At 46.6% G+C, this 24,511-nt stretch overlaps 1 protein-coding gene across 5 annotated transcripts; it reads right to left on the bottom strand.

Annotated features, from left to right (window-relative positions):
- Positions 1-7,870: 7,870 nt before the first annotated feature.
- Positions 7,871-24,048, bottom strand: LOC311591444 (MHC class I-like protein MILL2). 5 transcript variants are annotated; one of them, XM_084771045.1, is made up of 8 exons: positions 23,491-24,047; positions 21,105-21,194; positions 14,987-15,078; positions 13,930-14,193; positions 13,447-13,722; positions 10,980-11,258; positions 10,766-10,879; positions 7,871-9,468 (listed from the first exon to the last, which is right to left on the bottom strand). In XM_084771045.1, exons 3-8 carry the CDS (start codon positions 15,006-15,008, stop codon positions 9,374-9,376), a joined length of 1,050 nt encoding a protein of 349 aa, XP_084627171.1. In that variant the 5' UTR covers positions 15,009-15,078; positions 21,105-21,194; positions 23,491-24,047; the 3' UTR covers positions 7,871-9,373. The 5 variants fall into 5 exon arrangements, with proteins under 5 accessions (XP_084627171.1, XP_084627168.1, XP_084627167.1 ...); XM_084771042.1 differs by lacking the exon at positions 14,987-15,078 and having other exon boundaries at positions 10,766-10,876; positions 23,491-24,048; XM_084771041.1 differs by lacking the exon at positions 14,987-15,078.
- Positions 24,049-24,511: the final 463 nt, after the last annotated feature.

The following is a 24,511-nucleotide window of genomic DNA, read 5'->3' as shown; positions in this document are numbered from 1 at the left end:
CCTCGCCAAGACACACCCATCGTGGGGCGCTAACCGGTCGGTCACATTCCATGAGTTCTAGAGCTGTTTTGCTGTTCCTCCTGCCATGGACCACCCAACGCTATTTATCCCTACAAGAGGAACACTTAATAAACTTTACATGTCATAACCGACTCCTTTCAATTGGGCAAATGTGTGATGGAAAAATACATCTCAAGCCAAGTCTCCCCAGCCATTAGGGAGTTGTTCAGTTGGGCGGTGGTGGCGCACGCCTTTAATCCCAGCACTCGGGAGGCAGAGACGGGCAGATCATTGTGAGTTCAAGGGCAGCCTGGTCTAAAAAGTGAGTCTAGGACAGCCAAGGCTACACAGAGAGACCCTGTCTTGAAAAACCAAAAAAAAAAAAAAAAAAAAAAGGAAGTTGTCCAAAGCCAGGCACTGGTGGTGCAGGCTGTTAATCCCAGCACTCTGGAGGCAGGTAAACCTCTGAGTTAGGGGCCAGCCTGGTCAACCTAGGGATTTCTAGGACAGCCAGGGCTACATAGTGAGACCTCATCTGGTAGGAAAAAAAAAATCACCCAATCTGCATTTACCCATATATTTTGCTTATATCCAAGAGGTGCAATTATCTGACAGAGGAACTGAAAATCAAACTTTGTGTTTAGTTCAGGGTTGGGCTTTTGAAAATTGTCTTAAAACAATAATGTCAACAACAACAGCAGCAGCAGCAGACCATCACAAAATAGATCCAGTGAATTTACTTTTGCAGTCATAAAACGTGTCTTACAAAAGAGCACCACATTCGTCACACTGCTCTGAACAAACACCAGACATGTGAGGAACTATTACTTTCCTCCCTGTCCGCAGCCCCCCCAAATGGTCCAGTGACCACAAAACAAGGTGTTCACAATAATTCCACAGGGGTGGTGGTGGTGGTGGTAGATTTATTATTATTATTTTTAAAAAGACCACCACCCATTAGTTTAAAAAAAAAAGGAAATTCCCTCACTCTGTTGCTGTTTCAAAATTTCAGTGTTGAGCCGGGCGTAGTGGCGCACGCCTTTAATCCCAGCATTTGGGAGGCAGAGGCAGGTGGATCGCTGTGAGTTCGAGGCTAGCCTGGTCTACAAATCGAGTCTAGGACAGCCAAGGCTATATAGAGAGACCCTGTCTCGAACCCCCCCCCCCAAAAATTCAGTGTTACTTTTTGCACGCCCTCCCCACAACCCTGTTTGTAAGCAACTAAAAACGTTACCTCTGGTGAACAGCAAAGATTTCACGACACCTCAGATGCAGAACAGCCGTGAGGTAGGGGAATGTTTGCTTCTTGAACGGTGGCAGATTAAAAAAGAAAAAAGAAAAAGAAAAAAAAAAAGATGCAGGGCCCTTTCAGTTCTTTACTACACTTAGCAAAACCTTCCAGAATGCTGGTCTACACTGTTCTGCAGCAAATACTTGTCCATTCCGTATCTGGTCCTGCGTTCCTGTAATGGTAGTGACCCGATCTTCGGATCCTTCTAAAGGCTCATTAACTTTGATTGATGCTCTCTCCTCATGACGGATTTCTTTAATCCACTGGCCATCTTTGCTAATAACAGATCCAACCAAATCTTTGGGAATAGATACCTGTGTAGTGATAATTGGTCCCCTGAGGCCACCATACGAGCCTCGACCCCCCTGCACTGGAATAATTATATTTACTACCACCCTGTGGTGCCTAAGCCACTTGCCGTTCTGACGGCTTCATGTGTCGGTGGCAGAGTCCTGAGTCCCATCAGCACTGAAACCAACTGTGCCATCATATTGGTCTCCCGGGCCTTCCTCTTCTGTCGTAAACCATTAGACCTCCCGGTCTGCGTTTCGGAGGAGGAAGGTTTCCAACTCTGCTATGGCTTGGCTTATGATAGTTGGCACCATGCTCCTGAAAGCCAAGATCAGTTGTGTCTCCTATCCATTCATCAGTTGGTGCTGCCCATGCCTTTAATGCTCTAATTGCTCTCCCAACGACATTCAGTACTTGCATTCTCAAACGCCAAGGTCTCTATCAACACCTGCCTGGCATCAGGCTGTCGATGCCGCCCCCGACCAGGAGGAAAGACACCAACACCGGGAACTCTTCTTGCAGCAGTTTTATTCAGGATCCTTGACTACCGGAGTGACCCTGGGAAAAGCTCCCACAGAACTTTTATAGTGTGCCTGGTCCTATCAGAGAGTGCCACGTCGTACTCCTGGTTGGTGCATTCGGATCATGCCACCTCACGCTATGCCTTGCTTGAATCACGCCACCTCACGTCATGCCTTCAGGCATGCACATAAGGGGCTTGCTCACTGCGCATGCGCAAAAGGAGGTGTATTGCACCGGGGAAGCAGCAGGGGGCGCTGCTATCTGTGTCTCTCCACATCAGGCTTTTATATGGCCTTGTTTACAGCTGAAAACCAATCTCTGGTGGAAGTCTGGAAAGGCTTCTCTGGGGCCTTGTAGTATCTTAGTAACTGAAGGGGATCTTTTCCCTCGGGCTCATCGATCAGATCTCAAGCTCTTAAAGTTGTGACTCAACATTGTTCTATAATGACATTTACAGACTGGATTTGTTCTTGGAGGTCAGCATAAAACGCCCTTCATCAAGAATTGATCTTGCCGGGCGTGGTGGCGCACGCCTTTAATCCCAGCGCTCGGGAGGCAGAGGCAGGTGGATTGCTGTGAGTTCGAGGACAGCCTGGTCGACAAAGTGAGTCCAGGACAGCCAAGGCTACACAGAGAAAGCTCCCTATATCCAGACCTTTTCTTTGCTCTCCCCAAAATTTCACACATTGTCAACATTGTCTCAAGCCTTTTCTCTTTGCTCTCCCAAGGGTTCGAATGTACACCCAAAGGGAATTTTCTCCCTAACTTTGTCTTCTGCCCACATATATATTCCAGTATCTGCCAGACTTGCTATATCTGGGACATCGTCAAAGCAGCTACCTACAAGTGCTCCTGTCCAACCTCAGAAATGGTGCCAGCTGGACCTGCATTGCCCTTCCCAGCTGCAGACGGTCTCAGACCCTGGACAGTAAATGCAACAGCCTGTTCTTCCGGAACCTGGCCAACAACATTTCAGCCTTTAAAACCCCCTATCGGTGTCCTACTGTCAGCAGGAAGTAGTTAAGACGATTACTTCACCCCTTATCCATTTGTTGAAATGCTGTGCTCCAGACCTGGGACAAACAACTCCAGGTTCTCCCAACACTCCTCGGTCCCTATCTGCTGCAGGACATGGCTGACACAGCCTGCCCTCTACCTTAAGCTTTCAGGGCAGAACTTTTCTTTCCTCCTCACCATATAATCTGGACATTTTGTTGCTATTGCCTTTTTTCCCCCTCTCTTTTCCCCTTACACGGCAGCCAAAAGCTGCTTCCAATGAACCTACATTTATATACTTTAATAAAACAATCCGATGTTCCTCATTTTTTTTTTTTGTTTTTTTGTTTTTCGAGACAGGGTCTCTTTGTGTAGCCTTGGCCATCCTGGACACACTTTGTAGACCAGGCTGGCCTCGAACTCACAGCGATTAGCCTACCTCTGCCTCCCAAGTGCTGGGATTAAAGGCGTGCGCCACCACGCCCAGCTCTCCTCATTTTTTTAATCATAGAAAAGGGGAGGAATGTTAGAGTGCGTCAGTCTGCCTACCTGTGATGTCATTGCTTACCTGCCATTGGGGCGTGGCCTTGCCCAGGGCCATGTAAAAGGACAAACCATCACGGGCCCTCTCTCTCTACACCTTCTCTTCCTCTCTCTCTTCCTCTTCCTGTCTCTGTCTCTCTCTGGGGTACCTCTTCCCCCTTTTTCTCTCCCCCGACTCTTATTTGATAAACTCTGTATAACATAATATCTGGTACCTTGTATCTACCATTATCTTACTTTTATATATAAAAAGGTTAAATAAAGTGTATTTTTGTAATTACTCATGACTATAATTCCAAACACATTAGAGAATCTTGTGGCGCCCTCGCCACCACGGTACTGAGTCAAGGGCGAGGGACTGTGGATTTAACTCACACACACACACACACACACACACACACTTAACACAGCGGGTCCTTCCTGCTAAGACAACAGCAGCCGCAGCAGCAGCCACAGCAGTGGTTTATTATCTTCTCCAGAGTTCCAAAGAGCCTTCCTATAGGCCGCAAAACAGGAACCCTCCTCCCAGGTGAAATCCCTCAAGAGGTAATCGCACACAGGAGGACAAGTCTTGAGGAAGGGAGGGGTGTGTTCTCAGAGCAGTAAACATGACTAGCTAACCAAGATAAACACAGATGTGGAAGCTGCTAGAAACAGGACATGAAACAGCAGGACAGGCAGGCAGCCCAGTCGGGCCTGGTTCCTACAAATCTGATTATTCATAAGGTAACTGATTATTATTATTGTTATTGTTATTGTTATTATTATTTTGTTTTTTCTGTTTAGCCCTGGCTGTCCTGGACTCACTTTGTAGACCAGACTGGCCTCAAACTTACAGTGATCTGCCTGCCTCTGCCTCCCAATCAGGCTTTTTTCCAGACCTCTGCCCAGGAAGTGCAGACACTCACCAACCCTCTCTGTGTGTGTCTTCAGGGCAGAGACACTAAAAAGCCCACACTGACACCACTGTGCCAGACACACCTGGGACCTTTCCCCAGCTTTAGACACTCTGCTCCCTCCCCGGAAGGCCACCCACCCAGCTCTAGGAAACAGCTGCCAGTTCTTTCCGGCAGGGGATTCCTGACTTCATTGTAGTAGCTTACTGCACCCCTGTTGGCTCAGTTTATTAACAATTAAACTTTATTATACAACCCAACTAGCATATACAAGAAGGAAAAAAAGGTTAAAGGGACAGAAGATTAAAACCTCCTGGAATCCGTTCGGCAGGACGGGTCCTTAGGTGTCTCAGTCCCACGAGCTGGTCCGGTCCCTTCCTCTCTCTCCGCGCCTTCTCCTTCTCTCCTTCTACCTCTTGTTTTTCTCTCCCCCACCTTCCCAGTCATATGCAAAGGGCGGTCCCTTCCTCTCTCTCCGCGCCTTCTCCTTCTCTCCTTCTACCTCTTCCCAGTCATATGCAAAGGGCGGTCTCCTTCTCCCTTCGAGGGTCAATTAGGAAAACAATAGCCACGGTGGGGTTCCTAGGTAGGCTTCCTGAATTCCAAGCCCAGGAAGGCTCCAAACAGTCTCTCACAAGGTATTCATGGTGTGCCCCAAGGGTAAAGCCCGCCAAGACTGCTTCCACCTGCGACAAAGCTTAATCTTTCCTACACCTCACCCTTCTCTCTAAAAAATTAAGAACTATATACACATATATACATATATACATATATACATACTCATCAGGAATTAAGAACATAACAAAGTCCTTTTATACTTGTTAACCTAAGGGAAAGTATACCACTATCCTACCAAAGAGAGTCCTTTTCTTTTATGAGAAATTGTAATTATTAATCTACTAAAGCTTCTAGTAACACGGTGGCTATCTAGTCTTTAATCCCATCAGAGACCCAAGAAGGAAAATCTATCTAATAAAGGAAGTGCTGGCAGGCAACTTCCAAGTTGCAGGGTACGGAGAGAGCAGACTGCCTGGATAGTCACCGAATTCTCTCCTTCATTGGGGCAATCAGTCTTCAGCCTTATCGGCCCAAAACATCCCACGAACTGCTTTTTGAAGCAGGAAATCCGACGGTCTGGTCCATCTATTCTCTTTAAAGCTGGACAGTCGTCTTTCCAGCATCATTGTTGATCGTTGTAGACAGTCAGCCTGTCATCAGCCGTAGAGATAAGAGCAGTAGCAGAGCAGTTTTTCCGTCTAGTGACCATTCTGTCACCAGCGTCTCTTGAAGCCCCCATCTTCAATGATGCAAATGGAGAGGCGGCCAGGAGCGGATGTCTCTCTCTGTCAGGAAAGCCCTCATCATTAAATGCCATATTCTGTGGATCTCTGAAGAGTTTGAAGAGCAAATCTATCTATTCTTACAGTTATCAATCTATTCCTTTGAAGACATAGACAAGCTATTAAACAAACCTGTTCTATAACAAAGTGAGTATCTAATAGGATTTTTACGTAACTAAATACCAACTTTTATCCCCGATGATTTCAAACAGTTTTTTATAAGACATTAGTGGTACAAATAATACATCAAATAAACATTGAACAAAAAGAACGTAAATTTTTAACATACAATATACAATATTTTGTCAACATATAACATACAATACATAAGGCAAAAATGAATGGAATATACAATTTAAGTTCATATCAATGTGAAGCAAAAGTTGAAGTCTTAAATTTCCGTCAATCAAAAGTCTTAAATTTCCATCAATCTACAATACCAATGTAGAATTTTTTAAGTTAGTAGATTCAATAATCTACCTTTTATTCTACAATCCTGTAGCTCTAGGAAACAGCTGCCAGTTCTTTCCGGCAGGGGATTCCTGACTTCATTGTAGTAGCTTACTGCACCCCAATAGTCACGTGTCCCCGAATGTGACCCTACCACATAGGTCTCTGCCGGGGGAATGTTTTATGAAAGCAGCCCGGCTCACTTTGTCTTCAGTTAGTAAAGCGTTCTAAATTCCCCATTCCCTGCCCTTTCCCTCTGCCTCTACTCCCTCCCTTTTCCCAGTCTCGTTGTCCACTCCTCACCGGCCTCCCGTCCTTATGGGGATGATTCCTCACTCTGCTCAAAGCTCACCCTGGGGTGACGGATCCCCCCTGAATTTTCCAGGAACAGCTATAAGTAAGAACAAGGAGGGTGTTGTCTAGGCGGTCTAGAACAGTCCTCATGCAACTTGATATGTTGTTGCCATGGTAATCCTATTTGGTATGAGAGGAACCGCAGGTTCAGACATTTGGTGGACGTGCTTGGCTGAGGAGCCAATGGGCGAAGCTATCGTCTGTGGGGTTATGACTGAATGCCTCTAAGTCAGAATTCCGCCTGGGCGGAATGACACAGCAACACCGGAGGAGCCTCAGTTGGCCCTGGAAGTGGCGATCCATGTGTGATTTAAACTCTAGTAATGTTTCTTATACAAATGTAGACGCCCTTGTATTTGGGGCATAGATGTTCAGAATTGAGACATCAATTCTTGGTTTTTTTTTTTTTTTTTTCTTTTGATGAGCATGAAGCGTCCTTCCTCATCTCTTTTGGTCAATTTTGGTTGAAAGTCTATTCTATTAGATCTGAGAATGGCTACTTCAGCTTGTTCTTTGGGTCCATTTGCTTGAAAAATCTTTTTGTTCTAGTCTGTTACTCTGGTGTAATGTCTATCTTTGTTGCTGAGGTGTGTTTCTTGTGTGCAGAAGCAGGATGGGTCCTGTTTATGCATCCACACTGTTAGCCCGAGTCTTTTTAATGGGGAGATTGAGTCTGTTGATGTTGAGAGATATTAATGACCGAAGATTGCTAAGCTCTTGTTATTTTGATGTGGTGGTGGTTGTGACGTGTTTGTGTGCCTCTCTTCTTTTTGTTTTGCTGCAGTGGTGGAGTTATTGATTTCCTGTGTTTTCTTGGGTGTAGTTTACCTACTTTGGAATTTTCCTTTTAGTATCTTACGTAGGGCTGAATTTGTGCACAGATATGTTTAAATTTTTTTTTCATGGAATATCTTGTTTCTCCGTCTATGATGATTAAAAGTTTTGATGGGTATAGTAGTCCGGGCTGACATCTGTGGTCTCTTAGGGTCCGAAAAGATGTCTGTCCATGCCCTTCTGGCATTTAGAGTTTTTGTTGAGAAGTCAGGTGAGATTCTGATAGGTTTGACTTGATATATTACTTTGCCTTTTCCTTTGTAGCTTTTAACGTTTTTTTTTTTGTTTGTTTTTTGTTTTTTTTTTTTCCTTTGCTCTGTACACTTAGTGTTTTGATTATTATGTGGTGGGAGGATTTTCTGTTCTGGTCTGATCTATTTGGTGTTCTGTAGGCCTTTTGTATATTTACAGACATCTCTCTCTTTTTTTTTTTTTTTCGGTTGGGGAAATGTTCTTCTATGACGTCTCTGTCTCCTAGTCCTATTATTCTTAGGTTTCATCTTTTCACAGTGTCCTTGATTTCTTGGATGTTTTGGGTCAGGAATTTTTTTTTAGATTTAACATTTTCTTTTGACAGATGTATCAGTTTCTTTGTATCATCTACACCTGAGATTCTTTCCTCCACTTCTTCTATTCTGTTGGTGATGCTTACCTCATAGTTCCTGTTTTCTTCCCTAAGTTTTCCATCTCCAGGATTTCCTCAATTTGTGTTCTCTTTATTCCTTCTATTTCCGTTTTCAGGACTTGAACCATTTTATTTCTTTCTTTCACCTGTTTGTATTTTCCTGTATTTAAAAAAAATGATTCATTCATTTCCTTTTTAAAGGCCTATATCTGTTAGATTGTATTTTTCTGTATTTCTTTAAGGGATTTATTTGTGTCCTCTTTAAATGTCTCTATTATCTTAATAATCATAGAATTAAGGTTTTTTTTTTGTGTGTGTGTCTTTCAACGTGTTAGGGTATCCAGGGCTCCTTGCAGTGGGATAACTGATTCTGGAGGTGCCATATTGTCCTGGCTTGTACTCTTTTGCTGGTCTTTAGCCATCTGGTTGGCTGTTGGCTGTTGGTTTCTGGTGCCCACTGGATTTCTCAAGGGTGTGGGAAGAGCCCTGGGCAGGAGGCTGGATCTTCCTTGGGATGATGGGTATGGTTGTGGACTGGCTGCTGGATCTTAGGGAATGGCCCACCTTTCTCCTTGGTGCCTGTGTCTCGATAAGACTCATAGACATGAGATTGGAGTGGGCGTTCTAGCCTGTGTGATCATGAGGACTGGTAGATCTCCTTAGAAACCTTGGAACCCTCCTCTCCTGTCGCTGGGGCAACTCCTGAGGTCAACAGCCCTTCCAGTTGCCTGTTTGCTTTGTGGTTTCTGAGGTCAAGCTGCCCAGATCCCATGTGTGCTGTGTGCTGGCACCTTACGGGGGGATCCTGTGTGCTCCTGAGGTCTGGCTGGTCTCCTCAGGAAGATGGGCAGAGCTGTGGACCTGAGGCTGGGACCATTTCCCTGGATCCTGGAGTCAGGTGGCCAGAGGCTGGAACCCATCACTCCCAGCACCCATTGGCTCTCTTCTTGCCTGAGAAACACAGATGCTGGTGCTTTCAAGTCCACAGCACAGCCTCTCACTTGTTCTGCCGTCACTGTGGTCCTGCTACCCGGACACCGTGCGTGCTAGATGCCACCAGCTTGGATCTCTGTATCTATACATTCTTGTGTGGCAGAAGCTACAGAAGTATTGTAAGCAAGCTGATTAACAGAGCAGGCATTTCACCCTTGCTGGGTAATGGTCGCCATGGAAACAGCTGTAGGTGTTATAGCAGTGACTGCTGCAAAAAACGCTAGCTAGAAATAAGACCCTAAAACTGTCCTTTTTCTAGAAGGAGCCTGATATAGTTCCAAGGGAATCCATTGCTCAGAATCATATGTTGTACCATCAAGATGCACAGGAAGGCTGTGGAAGCAAGAGAGTCCGTTATGAACAGAGGGGGAAGTTTACACAATTAGGAGTTTATATAAGCGATGCAAATCATTTTGAAGTGTCCCCTACTCTCTTAAATAGAGGGACTCCCAGCCACTAACACACAGGAAGAGTTAACACAGGTAGTGAGTGCAAACTTAAAACGGGGTGTCCGTACCTCATGTTGTGGGGGACCCCCAACAAGGTTGCTGCTTTATAACTGTAATTTTGTTACTGTTATGAATCATAATGTAAATATCGGATATGCAGGATGTCTGATGTATGACCCTCGGGTTTAGGACCACTGAAGAAAACCAGTTATTTCATTCTAATACTTATTGCTATCACAGAATACTTTAAAAGCCAGATATTTTTAAATGAACCTTGATTTGACATAGGTTATAGCTAGGGGTTTTTTTTTTTTGTAACTGTTCATTAGAGAGTTTAGAAACTTTAATATCATATATATTATTTTTTAGGTCTTATCCTTTATATACATTAAACTACTTACTCAGACCTCCAGAATTTATAAAAGCATTTCAGTTTCTCATAGTGTAACCACATATATCTATTTAACCTTTATACATAAATTCTTATTTATTAAAATAATTTTTATATTTTTAAAACATTTTATTTAATATCACATATTTTTATCTTTATAACATTTTTTTGTTAAAAAAACACATTATAGTATAGTAGTATAGATGGATTTATTTTTTTTATCCTTAAGGTAAAACTGGTAGGGATGGCCTATTCCATCTCCTTTTATTGTGAAAGAGTATAAACAAATAAGAAATTGGCTGTGACCATTTCAGGCTGGCATGGCTGAAGGTAGAAGGGTAAATAGTTTAATGCAGAAGATAAACAGAAGTCTTGCGCTGGATCCTAAAAATCCATTTGATTATTATATGGATTTACAGGACGATAACGAATAAGACACCTTGAACATCCTTTAAATATTTCTGTTTTACGTATACATACAACATTTCCCCCAGATGTCCCATGAATATCTCTTGAGGAGACGTTTCCGTGTTTGAATCAAGATGAAAATTGGATCAGACACTGTCATCTAGTAGAACGGCTCTCAGTCGTCTTTTGGGCTATCAGCCGCACTGTACTTCCACCAAGGGGCTCTGCCTCCCAGCAGCAGGGCAGGCTAACAGGGTCAGGAGGTAGCTCCTTGGGAAAAATGGTGCTCAAGTCTCAAGTGACTACCTTTCTACCTGTACAATTTACAAAGAGAAGAAAAGGCCTGTCGCCACCCTCTCCCACACCCCGCGGGGTTGCTCACCTGCTCTCTTGCTGGCCTGCGTGGTATAGACGAGGCTTATTAACACCGACACCACAGAAAGAGCAGAAGCTGCCGGAGCAGAAGCCGAGTTGCTGGTCCTGGCTTGGTTTTCTTCTGGAGGCCACAATAAAAGCTGTCGTGGTCGTACTCCACAGGCACTTCCCGACCCCGCCTCCCGCCCCGTGAGGGAGGATGGCTACCCCATTTTCCTCACCAGAGACAGCAGGGATTTCTCTGTCTTGGTTGTGGTGCCTCAGGTTGCAGGTGAACTGCGCTTCCTGTCCAGGAAGGACCCAGACGGATACCCGGGTCTGGTAGGTCCCGTCTCCGCTGGGCAGGGTGGTCCCGGGCCCCCAGGTGTGCTCCCGTGTCGGCTTCCCGTTCTGAAGCCAGGTCAGGTTGGCCCCACGAGGATACAGATGAAAAGCCCAGCACGTAAGTTTGTTCTTGCCATGCGAGGATTTCTTGAGGGTCACACTCACCCTTGGTGGGCCTGAGAGTTAATGAGGGCGAGGAGCCCTCTGTCATTGCATGGCGGGTCGCCCAAAGAACCACCCTGTTCTTATTTGCCTCCCAACCTCCCGTCTCTGTAGGTCACACATCTCCCAGGGGTTAAGGAACTGTGGGAGGCCGGGACTGAGCTCCAATGGCTCCTGATCCTCTTGAGGGCCTTTCCCCTGATTTATAAGCTGATGGTGACAGGACACGATGTCCCTGCTGTCAGTGCCCAGCGGTTCCTCACAGGGCATAGGCAAACAACAGGCACCGAGAGGCCAGAGGCTCAGTGTTACAGGTGCTGCCAATCTGACCTGGGTGGGGTGCGCCTCTTTTCCATGATTAAAGCCAGCTCTACAACCTCTGGGGGACAAGTGAGGGACTCTCTAAGTACACTCAGCTGACTGTAACCCAGTCCTGGGATGGAGCCAAGACTAATGACCAGTGTTTATTCTGTGTGTAAGGGCCATCTTCCTCAGCATACCCTTTTTTCTTCTTCTTCTTCTTCTTCTTCTTCTTCTTCTTCTTCTTCTTCTTCTTCTTCTTCTTCTTCTTCTTCTTCTTCTTCTTCTTCTTCTTCTTCTTCTCCTCCTCCTCCTCCTCCTCCTCCTCTTCCTCCTCCTCCTCCTCCTCCTTCTTCTGTCACAAGACTTAGCCAAAGCTTTAAACCTCATGTGTTAGGAGCCAGAGTCAGGCAATAGATCATAGCATTAGGAAGGCAGGGGCAGGAGGCGGGTGAATGGAGGTGAGGGGCATTATAAACTTTTTCTTTTTCTTTTTTTTTTTGGTTTTCCAAGACAGGGTTTCTCTGTGTAGCCTTGGCTGTCCTGGACTCGCTTTGTAGACTAAGCTGGTCTTGAACTCACATCGATCCACCTGCCTCTGCCTCCCGAGTGCTGGGATTAAAGGCGTGCGCCAGGGGGGGCTGGAGAGATGGCTCAGAGGTTAGGAGCACTGGCTGCTCTTCCAAAGGTCATGAGTTCAATTCCCAGCGACCACATGGTGGCTCACAACCATCTGTAATGAGATCTGGTGCTCTCTTCTGTCATGCAGGCAGAATGCTGTATACATAATAAATAAATCTTAAAATAAAATAAAATAATAAAGGCATGTGCCACCACACCTGGATTCCAAGATTTTTAAAAAAGAAAGACAAATCCATATAAAGAGAAAACATGACTTTAAAATATTTTATATTTATTTATTTGCTGTGTGTGAGTGCTTTGCTTGCATGAATGCACGTATACCATGTGCACATCCGGTGCCCATGGAAGTTGTCAGAGGGGATTGGGTCCCCTAGAATTGGAGTTACAGATGGTTTTAAGCCTCCACATGGACACCAGGAATTCAAGCTGGGGACCTTTGCAAATGCAACCAGTGCTCGCGCTCGCCGAGCTGCCTCTCTCTCAAGCCCCAACTTGACCTTTCTAAGAGTAAGAGCTGAGAAACAGTAGGAGGACCTTGCTCAGGGGTCATGTGGCGTGGGGTGGCTTGCGTGTTGAATCTGTAGCGCCCAGCTCCAGGGTTGCACCCTCCTCTCCTGTGTTAGCTCACCATCGGGGTGGCTCTGTAGCCTACTTCCCTTCCCTTCTACAGTCACCTCCACCCACCCACCCCTGCGAAGGAGGCTGTTGGAAAGAGGAGGTACTTTATTCTGCATGCGAGGGCCTTGCGCCTGAGATCCAAAGAAATCTGGGGATCCCTCCTTTCCCATCCGAGGGCCCCTGCACGCCAACTTTCGTGCGCCGCCTTAGACTGTGCCACCACCGGGCACACCAGTGAGAAACCAGACCCATACAAGGACCGTGGAAGGAGCCACTAGTGTTAGCGATCAGGCTCCTCCATCCATGGCCAGCTTCGGGGACTTGGTGACAGAAGGACAAGCCATCGCCAGATGCCAAAATGTGACACACTTCCACTGTCGTCACCCTCTGCACGTCCTCACCCCATGCCTGGGCTGCTAAAAGGACGCGTTCTCTCTACTCTTCTCTCTCTTTTTCCCACCCACCCTTCAGCCAGAGGCAGCCTCTGTGTTCCCTCCTTTAAGAAGCCTCCCATGTGAGACTTGTCACATGGTGTGACCTTATGGATTCTGCTGTATCTTTCCACCACCTAGATATCCCAACAGCTTGGCCACAGGAATGCTCCCCTGGGTCCTCAGAACCAACCCTCGTGAGCGTCAGTACCTGTATCCTGCAGGACATTTCTCAAGGAAGCCAGGTGTCTCTGGAGCTGAGTGGGGCAGGTGTCATCCAAGAACATCTTAACCAGGTCAGCTCTGGGTGCACGTGTCTCCCAGAAGGTTTTGATCTGCTCGGTGCGGGGCACAGCCATTGCCCATGTGAGAGTCTTTGGGTCAAAGGTGAAGAAGTTCTGTCCAGCATAGCCCACATTCCAGAAGCCTCTAGTGCTCCCGTTTCTCTGAAGCTCACAACCCATGGTTGCCTGGAGGGTGGGAAGGGCTGGCCAGCCCCAGGCAGGGACTTGTCATCTTCCTGTCCCTGGACCTCAGCTCCCCTGAGGCTTCAGACTAGAAGGGACTATCTATCCAGTGCTCTTCCCAATAGGAGCATTACTGTTTTATTCAACTCAGTGTGGCCGTGCCCTGCCCAGAATCAGGCTTAGGGATCATAGGCAGGACCTGTGTGTTTCTGGCTCTGCACACTCACCCTTGTTCTGGCTCTGCTGGCTTATGACGTCAGCCAGCATCTTTCTGAGATGCTCCTCCTTCTCCCGCAGGGTCTCGGTCTCTCTTGCCCAGGTCTCAGCTCCTCCACGCCCCTCGAACCCAGGTCCCCAGGGCTCTGCTGTCCTTTTGTCCCCATCGTAGCGCAGGAAGAGCTCATCATCAAGGTATCCCCGGGCCAGGAACCAGGGCTGCCCAGACATCTCCCGGGAAAAGGTCATGAGGTCATAGCGTAGAGTGTGGGTTCCTGAGGAGACAGGTTTGTGGGCTCGCACAGTTAGTTTTGCTTTCAGGGATTAAAACCGGACTATTGCATGCCTCAGTGTCTCATTTATGGATATGAAGAGCATCATTTGTGTGCCTCCCAATGAATAAACAAAAAGTAATGAAAGAGTTAAAGGTAAACAAAACAAGAAAAAAAACCCATTGAACTAAAAAAAAGGAATTAATAACAAATGTCAAGGTCTCTATGAAATATTTAAGAAATTAAGCTAAGGGCTGGAGAGATAGGTTAGTGGTTAAGAACACTGACGGCTTTGGGAGAAAGATGGTAATTGGTTTCCGACATTTCCACATGGTGGCTCACAACCATCTATTATTGCAGTTCCGGGGAATTGCTGCCCTCTTGAGGCCTCTACTGGTACTGCATACATGTATCGCATCGACTGTACACAACATATCCATATACGTAAAAATATATATTAAAACATGTAAAATCAATTAGCCTGTAGGTGGATGTGATGGCACAATGCACTTGAGTGGCTGAGGCAGGAGGATGACAGGCTATAGGATTTCCACAGAAGGAGATCAAGTAAGCCTTCCATCGTTTGCCACTGAACTGGGGCTTCATTGGTTTCTGAGATCAATTGGTTCAATCTCCCAAATATCTAAAAAAAAAAATCTTATCTGGACTCGAGCAGAACATGGACCATGGGAGTCAGAATGACTAGGCTGCCCCTTACCTTCCACCTACTTACCTCCCTGCATACGCCTGCCTAGACCCTTCTCCTGTGTACCCCCACCCCGACTCCATCACTTACCGTGGCTCCCCTGTACCTCCATGGAGGGAGACAAGACAAGACCACTATAGTACTGTGAGGAGCCGGATGGATCCAAGAGTTGCCCAGAGGTCCTGAGGAGAGGGCAAAGGGAGCTCTGGGTCTGTGCCCTTGTCCGCGAGTAGCCTGGGCAAGGCTGGTCTGAGGCTGGAGCTGGTGCCTCAGAGGGGTTGAGGTTGCAGTATCATCTGGGCACCCAACTCTCCTCTCTGGGATGTGGTTATCAGTCCCAAGGCAGCTGTGTCTGCGGGGCCCTGGGTTCTCTCTGCCGACCTTGTCTGACTTAGCTTTCCCTGATTGTGGCTATTTTTACCAGGCAAATAACATATACTATGCTGTACTTTTATTTTTAATTTATTTTTTTATAATAGGTTTTTAGCTCTTTTAAAAAAAATAATTTATTTAATTTTATTTTAGCGTGAGGGGGGGGGTCTGTGGGAAGCCGCGCCCACATTCGCCATTACAAGATGGCGCTGGAGCCATTCTACTGCAATGCTTCGCTATGCAACTCTCCAGGGCTGCTGAAGCTTACTCACTCTACCTCGTGCAATGAGATGAGACTCTGAGGGTGCAAGAGCTGAGCAGCCAGCGACTTATTGCTTAAGCATGGTTAACCATATATCAGGGGAGGTCCCAGACTCTAAAGCAGCAAGTGCTTGGGTGATAACCACCTTGTCTCTTTTTGTTTGAGCCCTGAGTTTACAGACCAACCATAGGGTCAACACTAATCCACAGCAGATTACAGCTCCAAACAATCCAACCCCAACCCATTTTTTAAAGAAGGAGAAGGCTGAGGATATCCACGACGAGAATCCCTCAGTAAGTGACAGATCCAGCCGTGTGGAATTGACTTGAATGATAGCAGTCCGCAATTCTCTTAAGGTCTGTTCAAACTCCGCTGTCCAATTCTGTAAAATAAACTGAGAGAGACTCTTTGACAGATTAGCTGCTTTAGTGAAATTTTCATATTGAACCGAGGTAACACATAGTCCAGGGAGTTTTTGTTCACAGCCCAGTTGGGCCAGTAAAAACCACTTGTCGGCGCCGGACCGTCCAGCGGAAATAAGAAGCCAACAACCAGACTTCTCGAGATCTTTACTCAGGATTAAGCTCAGTGGGAATGGCCCCAAAGAAGGGAAGGGCCAAGCTTAAGCACAACTCAAGGGCCAATCAGCTCATGCCAGGTGTCACCTCCTCATAGGTCTGCGTCAGAGCAGGACTGCTCGTCATCAGATCACCAGTTACCCTTGCACAGCCTTTTGTCACATAAGGACTTGTTTCTTAGAGAGCACTCGCCGTCGGGATGGCGGAAGGCGGAAGCCTGTGCCTTGTTAAGGCATGGCACATCGCAGCTCTCCACAGTCCCCCCTGTTTTATTTTGTAAGAACAGGACGAAACGGGTGAGAGTAGAGGTCTGATCTCCAGAGGGCACTGATTACATTACAAGATGGCGCTGACACCCTGTGTCCCATGCTGACAAACAACTAATCTGCGCATGTGCAAAGGGATTTTCCACTCGTTGTGCTCTGCCTCTCCCGTGGCATCATCTCGCCCGATGAGCAACAGCCAATCAGGGACTGACATCCTAAGCGGGAGGACAGTTTCCTATATAAGGGAGGGGTTTCTGCTGTTTGCTCTCTCTGTCTCCGTTTTTCGTGTTGTAAGCTTATGCCCTTCCTCTCAAGAGGCAGTAAAGCTTTACTGCAGAAGGATCCTGTTTGTGTGTGCAGCGTCGTTCTTGCTGACGAGACGGTAACGCTAGCCACAGGGGTCAGAGCCATTAGAATTAGGATTACAGGCAGTTGTGAGCTGCCATGTGGTGGCTGGGAATCGAACCCCGGGTCCTTTGGAAGAGCAGACAGTGCTCTTAACCTCTGAGCCATCTCTCCAGCCCCCCTGATATTTTAAAATTTTTATTTATTTATTTATTATGTATACAGTGTTCTACTTGCATGTATACTTGCACATCAGAAGAGGGCAGCGGTAGAGAGCCACAGATAGCAGCTCCCCCTGCTGCTTCCCCGGCACAATGTGCCCCCTTTTGCGCATGCACAGTGAGTAATCCTTATGCGCATGCGCAGTGAGCAAGCCCCTTATGTGCATGCCTGAAGGCATGACGTAAGGTGGCGTGATTCGAACAAGACATAGCGTGAGGTGGTGGGTTCCGAATGCACCAACCAGGAGTGACGACGTGGCAGTTTCTGATAGGACAGGCACACTATAAAGGTTCTGTGGGAGCTTTTCCCGGGGTCACTCCGTCACTCCAGGATCCTGAATAAAAACTGCGGCAAGAAGAGTTCCCGGTGTTGGTGTCTTTCCTGGTGGATGGGAGCGGCATCGGCAGGCAGCAGATCACATTACAGATGGTTGTGAGCCACCATGTGGTTGCTGGGAATTGAACTCAGGACCTCTGGAAGAGCAGTCAGTGCCCTTAACCTCTGAGCCATCTCTCCAGCCCCTTGTTTTGTTTTCTTTAGACGCTTTGTTTTGTGATGTCTAATGTCTTAGTTAGGGTTCTCATTGCTGTGGCGAAACCCTACGACTGAAAAGCAAGTTAGCCATTTCCATCACTGAAGGAGCCCACAGAGGGCAGGATCCTGGAGGCAGGAGCTGATGCAGAGACCATGGACGGGTGGGTGTTGCTTAACGGTTTGTTCCTTCCGCATGGCTTGCTCAGGACCCGCCCTATCAATCACTTGTTAAGAAAATGTCCTACAGACGCATCTTATGGAGGCATTTTTCTCAACGGAGGTTTCCTCTTTTTAGGTAACTCTAGCTTGTGCCTAGGTGACATAAAACTTGCCGGCACACAAAAGATACTCCATTTTACGCTAGGCTATACCCACCAGCCATTTGTCTCCGACCCCAGTCCCTGGAAGATATGTTCCCAGTAACCCTGACTCAGGGACCCCTCTCCCCTCCCCCACCCCAGACTCATACATCCAGGACCATCGACTTACTACGTCACGACTCACTGCTTTTTGCCTCCGGTACTCTGCTTCTTTATGCAGACAGCTAAGGACTCTTTTGTCACCTTGACTACCTCGTCTTGGCAGAGCAGCACAGGCCTGGCTTGCGTTAGTCAAGGTTTTGGCGGGTCTTCACCTTTAGGAATCCTTCCCTCATCCCCCACACCCCCACCCCACCCTCTTTTCAAAGCAATCCCAAGTTTGCCTTAGAGGTTGTTGTCCTGCCTGAAGAAATCGATAAAAGTTTACGTTGTAATTGTATTGAGTTTGTGGTCTTCCCCCAATCCTTTGATGTTCTTGGACACCATAGCATTTAGTTATCTATCTATTTATCCATCTATCCATCTATCTATCTATATATCTATCCATCCATCATCTATTAATATCTATCTATCTATCATCTCTGTATCTATCACCTATATCTCCTATCTATCTGTCTGTTTGTCTATCTATCTGGCATCTATATCTCATCTTATCTTCTCTTCTCTTCTCTTCTCTCTCTCTCTCTCTCTCTCTCTCTCTCTCTCTCTCTCTCTCTCTCTCTCTCTCATCTATCAGCACACATCTTTATTGTTTGCTAAAAGCCCTTAGTGAAGTTCTTTGATTTCATCCTTAAGATCTGCCCTTGGCTCCCTAAAGAAGGCTCTGTAAACTTAAAGGACCTGGGAAGGTACAGTGGATCGAAGTTGAAAGGCGGAATATCGCTTACAACATAGTGTGAGTCTCGTAATAATGGGTGGGCTTGGCGCTGTGGAGTCTAACGAGAGGCATAGAGTTGATTAAGTTGTAGTTCAACAACCTCCGAAATCTGGTCAGTCAGCTTCAAAACAGACAAGAGGACAAAAGATTAAAAAAAAAAAAAGAAAAAGAAAAAGCAATGAAAGTCCTGAGAACAAGGAAGCAGCATCGAAAAACAACAATAAAAAAACAACAAAACAAAACAAACCAAACCAAAAAACAAACAACCAAACAACAACAACAACAAAAAATCTGTTAAATTAATTTTGCTTTATCCCCAGAGGATGAGGAGGAAGTTTCCTTTCATTTGTTTGCACATTTGCATATTGTTTGCATGTTGGCTCCCACTTCTCCAGCTGAGCCGAGCAAGCGAGAGCCCTTCCTCTGTCATCACACACTGGATTAAGTCCCCTGTTAAATAAAGCCTCTGCCCTTTCGTCTGTGGAAGCCAGAGGGACCTGAGGCCCTGATAAAGTATTTTGGACAATAAAGCCTATTTGTTTCTTTGTTTGTTTTCTGAATTTCCCTCTACTACAGCAGGGCATTTGACAGCGGAGGTGAAAAGAGGCGGAGCGCTTGAAACAAGGCAGCTGTGTCTCAGCAGACTTTGGGTTGGGCGGCGAGGGAGGGAGGCTGCGGGGGCGCGGGGGTGGGGTGGGGGGACAGCATCCCTGTCCTGCAACCTCGAGCTGACTGATAATTTCCACTATCTGATTTTATCACCCCAGACTTGGACGTAAATGGGCTAATGATCCACCCATGTGAAAACGGAGCAGCAGCTGTTGTCAGATGGTCCCGCTTGGGTAAAGTCTGGACTAAGAAGCTCGCCCTGGAGTGTGGCATTTAACCCTTTAACCCTTAGGATGTCACTTGTCAAGGCTCAGGAAGGTTGGAATGCCAGCCAATGGCCGGAAGCGGGACACAGGGCGTCTGCTTTGATGGGCAGCTTCTGCAGGACCACGTAGGGCTAGTGAAGGTCTGCGTATTAGTGCAGTCTGGGATGCTGGCCCAGGGGCTCCACCTGGTAGGTAGGCAATGGGAGGAGAGCGGAGGAAATTCCGTCAGGAGCAGCTCGTTTACGCGGGCTTTCAGCAAGTCCAGGCTTCCCTGATTTTCTGCAGGACCACCTGGGGGCCGGCATGGTGCGGGGCCGTTTGGGAGCAGTGTGGCGGCCACAGTCGGTTTTCCAGATAATGGCTGTCAGCTGAGTGGAAATCTGCCGGGACAGACTGCAGACAAAGGGTTATGTCCTGCAGCTCAGGGGAAAATCGTCATCTCGAAACTTTCAGTCCGGTGGTCTTGGCAGTTGGTCTGGGGCGGGGAGGGTGCGGCGGGGGGCGACGGGGGGGCGGCGGGGGACCGGGAGGGGGAGGCGGGGAACGGGGAGGGGGCGGCGGGGGGGGGGCGCGGCGAGGGGCAGGTGGAGAGAAGGCAGAGTAAGGAGAGAGGCTACTTTCAGGAATAGGCGGTGCTCAGGGAAGCTCAGGCTGACAGGCGTGCTTCGGTTAAGTCGGCTTGGCCTGTGACAAGTGACCCCAAGTTGAAACCCCCTGACGCTACATTAATTTTTAAAAAATATTTACAAACAGATATGAAGGCGTCAGGGACATTAGCATGGCTGCTGTCTGTGAGCAGGGATGCTTTCACCGCAACCGAGGAGCACTATTTAATCCTCTATTTAGAAAACAACCAAAGGAAACTGAAAAATTTGAGCCTGCGATATGCTATACTGTGTATACCATATACTGTATACACTATACGGTGCTATGCTACTATGACAGCAGCCACTGCTTTACCACGGCTAGCTAACAGCTCACCAGAACTCCATGGGTTAACTTTTGAGGCCCTAACATCACATACCATCTTTAAGTCTCGTTTTTTCCCCCCCACATGCCTTACGTCACTTCCTTAGAGCTTATATAAGCTTCCATCCAATCATTTAACATCAGGCGTAGGGGTTGATGACTAAGGACAGTGATTAAAGGCAAGCTTTTTGAAATAAAGGGATAATAAAATGTACATTTTTAGTTAGTAGTAGCAGCCTGCCTTTTTTTTTTTTTCACACTGAAAGGTGTTTTGTAGGTTTCTCCCTTTTAGAGGGAAGCCTGTCAGCAAGGGGGAACTTGTTGGTGAGTCTGGCTCTCAGCTCTAGAGAAAGAAAGGCCTGATTTTTATTTTTTTATTTTTTATTTTTATTTTATTTTATTTTATTTTTAACAAGTGAAATGGCCTGATCCAGGCAGCTGCAGCCAGTAGGGGGAGGAGCTGGGGGGCTTGCCACTGTTAAACTGCTAAAAGCTACAGTTAGCCAGCAACAGCTAACTGTGTCAGAAGCCGGAGCAGAATACATTTATTTGGCCTCTGTAATCAATTAAGAAGACTGGGGACTTTACCTGCTGGCTGCACGGTTCCTGGAGGCTCCTCCGGGGTGATCTTGACGGCTTTGTTGGGGGTGGAAGCAATCAGTCTTTGGATGCCACACACTAAACAAGAGAGAATTGAGTCCGTATATATATACACATATATAGCATGCTGCAGCAGATCTAGTTTCAAAATGGGAGTTGAATTCAAGCTGCGCGCAAGCATATGGGGGCAAATTAAGACCACCTGTTGTCTTAGTCAGTGTTCTAGTGCAGTGAAGAAACAGCATGGTGACAATCTCACTCTCTAGGCTTTTTAAATTTTTTATTATTATTATTATTATTATTATTATTATTATTATTATTATTATTATTATTATTATTATTATTAGCCTTTCTCTGTGTAGCACTGGCTGTTTTGAAATTCTCTCTGTAGACCAGGCTGGCCTTGAACTCAGAGATCTGCCTCACTTTGTTTCCTGAGTCCTGGGATTAAAGGCTGATGCCACCTGGCGACCATAGCAACTCTTATAAAGGAAAACATTTAACTAGGGCTGGCTTACTGGTTCAGAGGTTTAGTCCGCTGTTACATAATGGATAACTAAAACTTATTATGAGTTACTAAGTATATTGTTTAAGGCATAGTAAAAATTGTGAAAAGACTTAAGGATAATATATTTGATATTAAAGTTTTTAAGGTCTAATAGTAACAGTTACCAAAAAAAAAAAAAAAAAAAAAAAAAAAGGGACTGGCTTTTATGTTTATTTTCAAATATCTGGCTTTTATGAAAGGAAAAAGAACACTTTGTTTCAGTGTCCTTGTCCAGTATCAGATTTGGCAAGGCCTGTCTGAGGCTGGAGAAAGTCCCTAGAAGAGGTCAAAGGTTGCAGTTCCTGGGGACCAGACTCCTCCTTGGGATGTGACTATTTTCTTAATACCATCCTCACTCCTGCCTCAACAGCTTTTCCTCGTTCCTCATTTTTTAAAAAAATTAAATAAAAAAGGAAAAAAAACCCCATTAGCGTATAGGCAGCCTCGCTAGCCCGCCTCTAGGGACCTAGCAACCTCTGATGTCATCAGTTGCTACCTCCAGGTGCATGACAGGTGTGTGCCCCCTATAAGGGCCACACCCACTAGCCCACTCTCTCTTGTTCTCTCTTGGTGTCTCTCAGTTTCTCTTTCTCTCGGATTCTCTCTCTCTCTCTCTGCCCTCAGGGCCCACACAAGCTCTAACTCCTTTCCCTTCCGTCCCCTCAAAGACACCTTCTTGTATCAGACCTGTGGTGCGGTGTGCAATTCCTCACATATATGATAACCCTGCCCCCAGCAAGCTCCCAGGGGTCTGTGGTTTATACATCTATGCTAGGATATCCTAGGACACTTCCTCCCAAAGCCACAGTGTTCTTTCGACATAAGACTTTTCCTAAATGGCTACCAGACACGCATCTTTCCAGGGACTTGACTAGAAAACACACACATATGCACATATACAGACACACAGACATACCCACACAGACACACACAAAGACATACACACAGAGACACACATATGCACACTACACACACAGGCACACACACACCACACAGGCACACAAAGAGGCACAGACACACCCATACACCACACAGACACACAAAGAGACACAGACACACACACACACCACACAGACACACAAAGAGACACAGACACACACACACACCACATAGACATATACAGACACACACTACAAAGACATGGACACAAACACATCACACAGACACATATAAAACACACATAGACACACAGACAACACACACACACAAAGACATACACACAGAAATACACACATGCACACTACACACACAGGCACACACACACCACACAGGCACACAAAGAGGCACAGACACACCCACACACCACACAGACACACAAAGAGACAGACACACACATACCACACAGACACACAAAGAGACACAGGCACACCCACACACCACACAGACACACAAAGAGACACAGACACACACACACCACACAGACACACAAAGAGACACAGACACACACACACCACATAGACATATACAGACACACACCACAAAGACATGGACACAGACACATATAAAACACACATAGACACACAGACAACACACACACACACACAAAGACATACACACAGAAACACACACATGAACACTACACACACAGACACACACACCACACAGACACACAAAGAGACACAGACACACACACCACACACACACCACAAAGACATGGGCACGGACACATCACACAGACACATATAAAACACACAGACACACGAACAACACACACACACACACACACACACACACACACACAGACACACACTAAATTCCCTCATGGTACACCCCACAGCATAGGGACATCATGACAGAGCGAGGTTCCTCTTCCTGCCCAGTGCTCACCTCCGCGGGTGCCCAGCAGACCCTCCAGGAGCAGGTACACTGTCCACAGCTGGACTGTGCCTAGGACTCTGAGGTCCTTGGGCGGCACCGTCTCCATCCACATTTCTGAGTAATCTGAGATCACTTGAAAGAGTCAAAGCCAGACGAGCTTCTTTCACTAGCTCCCCACGCCCAGGACTCAAGAAGAAAACACAAGTGCGTCACAGGAGACTTTAGGTGGAGGGGATTTTGAAAGGGAAAAGTCAGAGTGGCTGAGCTGCGAGGAAGGCGGCTCTCCCTGCCGCAAAACAAGAAGCAGGAGCAGGCTACCAAGAAGAGATGATACCGATACTGTAAGAGCATAAACAGGAAGAGGGTCCTCCTCAGTCACGGTCCTACGGAAGTGGAATACGGGAAAGCGGGAGGGAGGGAGGAATGGGAGGATACAAGGGATGGGATAGCTATTGAGATGTAATATTAATGAATGAGTAAAAAAAATAAAATTAAAAAAAGAAAAAGAAGCAGGAGGGTTTGTTCTTCTTCATGTTTTGGACAGGAGTCTGGAATACGTATAAACGCCTCCTTAACAAGAGCAGCCAAGTGCCTGCCCCATGAAATAACCACATATGCTCACACAGATCTGGACATGCCTGCTTGGAATTTGCCCTCTGCTTGCCCCCAATCAATAACTGATTAGGACTGAATAAAGCCAGGCAAGATGGGGCATTTGAAAACGATTTAACGAACCTGTCGTTTGACCTTTTTGGGCTTAGCTGTGTTGCTGACTGAGAGGTTGAGCTTACCACCCTCTGCTGATGAGCAGACCCTGCCCCAGCCCGGTCTTGAGTATTTTAAAGCAGACCAGTAAATGTCATTTTAATGATTTACTTTTGGTTTTTGAGGCAGGCTTTCTCTACATAGCCCTGGCTGTCCTGGAACTCACTACGTAGACCAGGCTGGTCTCGATCTCTAAGAGATCTGCCTCTTTCTGCCTCCCAGGGATGGGATTAAATGCGTGTATCATCTTTCCCGGCTTTTTAAA

Source organism: Acomys minous (genome assembly GCF_964271855.1).
Source record: "Acomys minous genome assembly, chromosome: 20".
In the NCBI taxonomy this organism is placed as follows: domain Eukaryota; kingdom Metazoa; phylum Chordata; class Mammalia; order Rodentia; family Muridae; genus Acomys; species Acomys minous.
The sequence above is the reverse complement of the archived record's forward strand: the minus strand, read 5'-3'. Positions and strand labels throughout refer to the sequence as shown.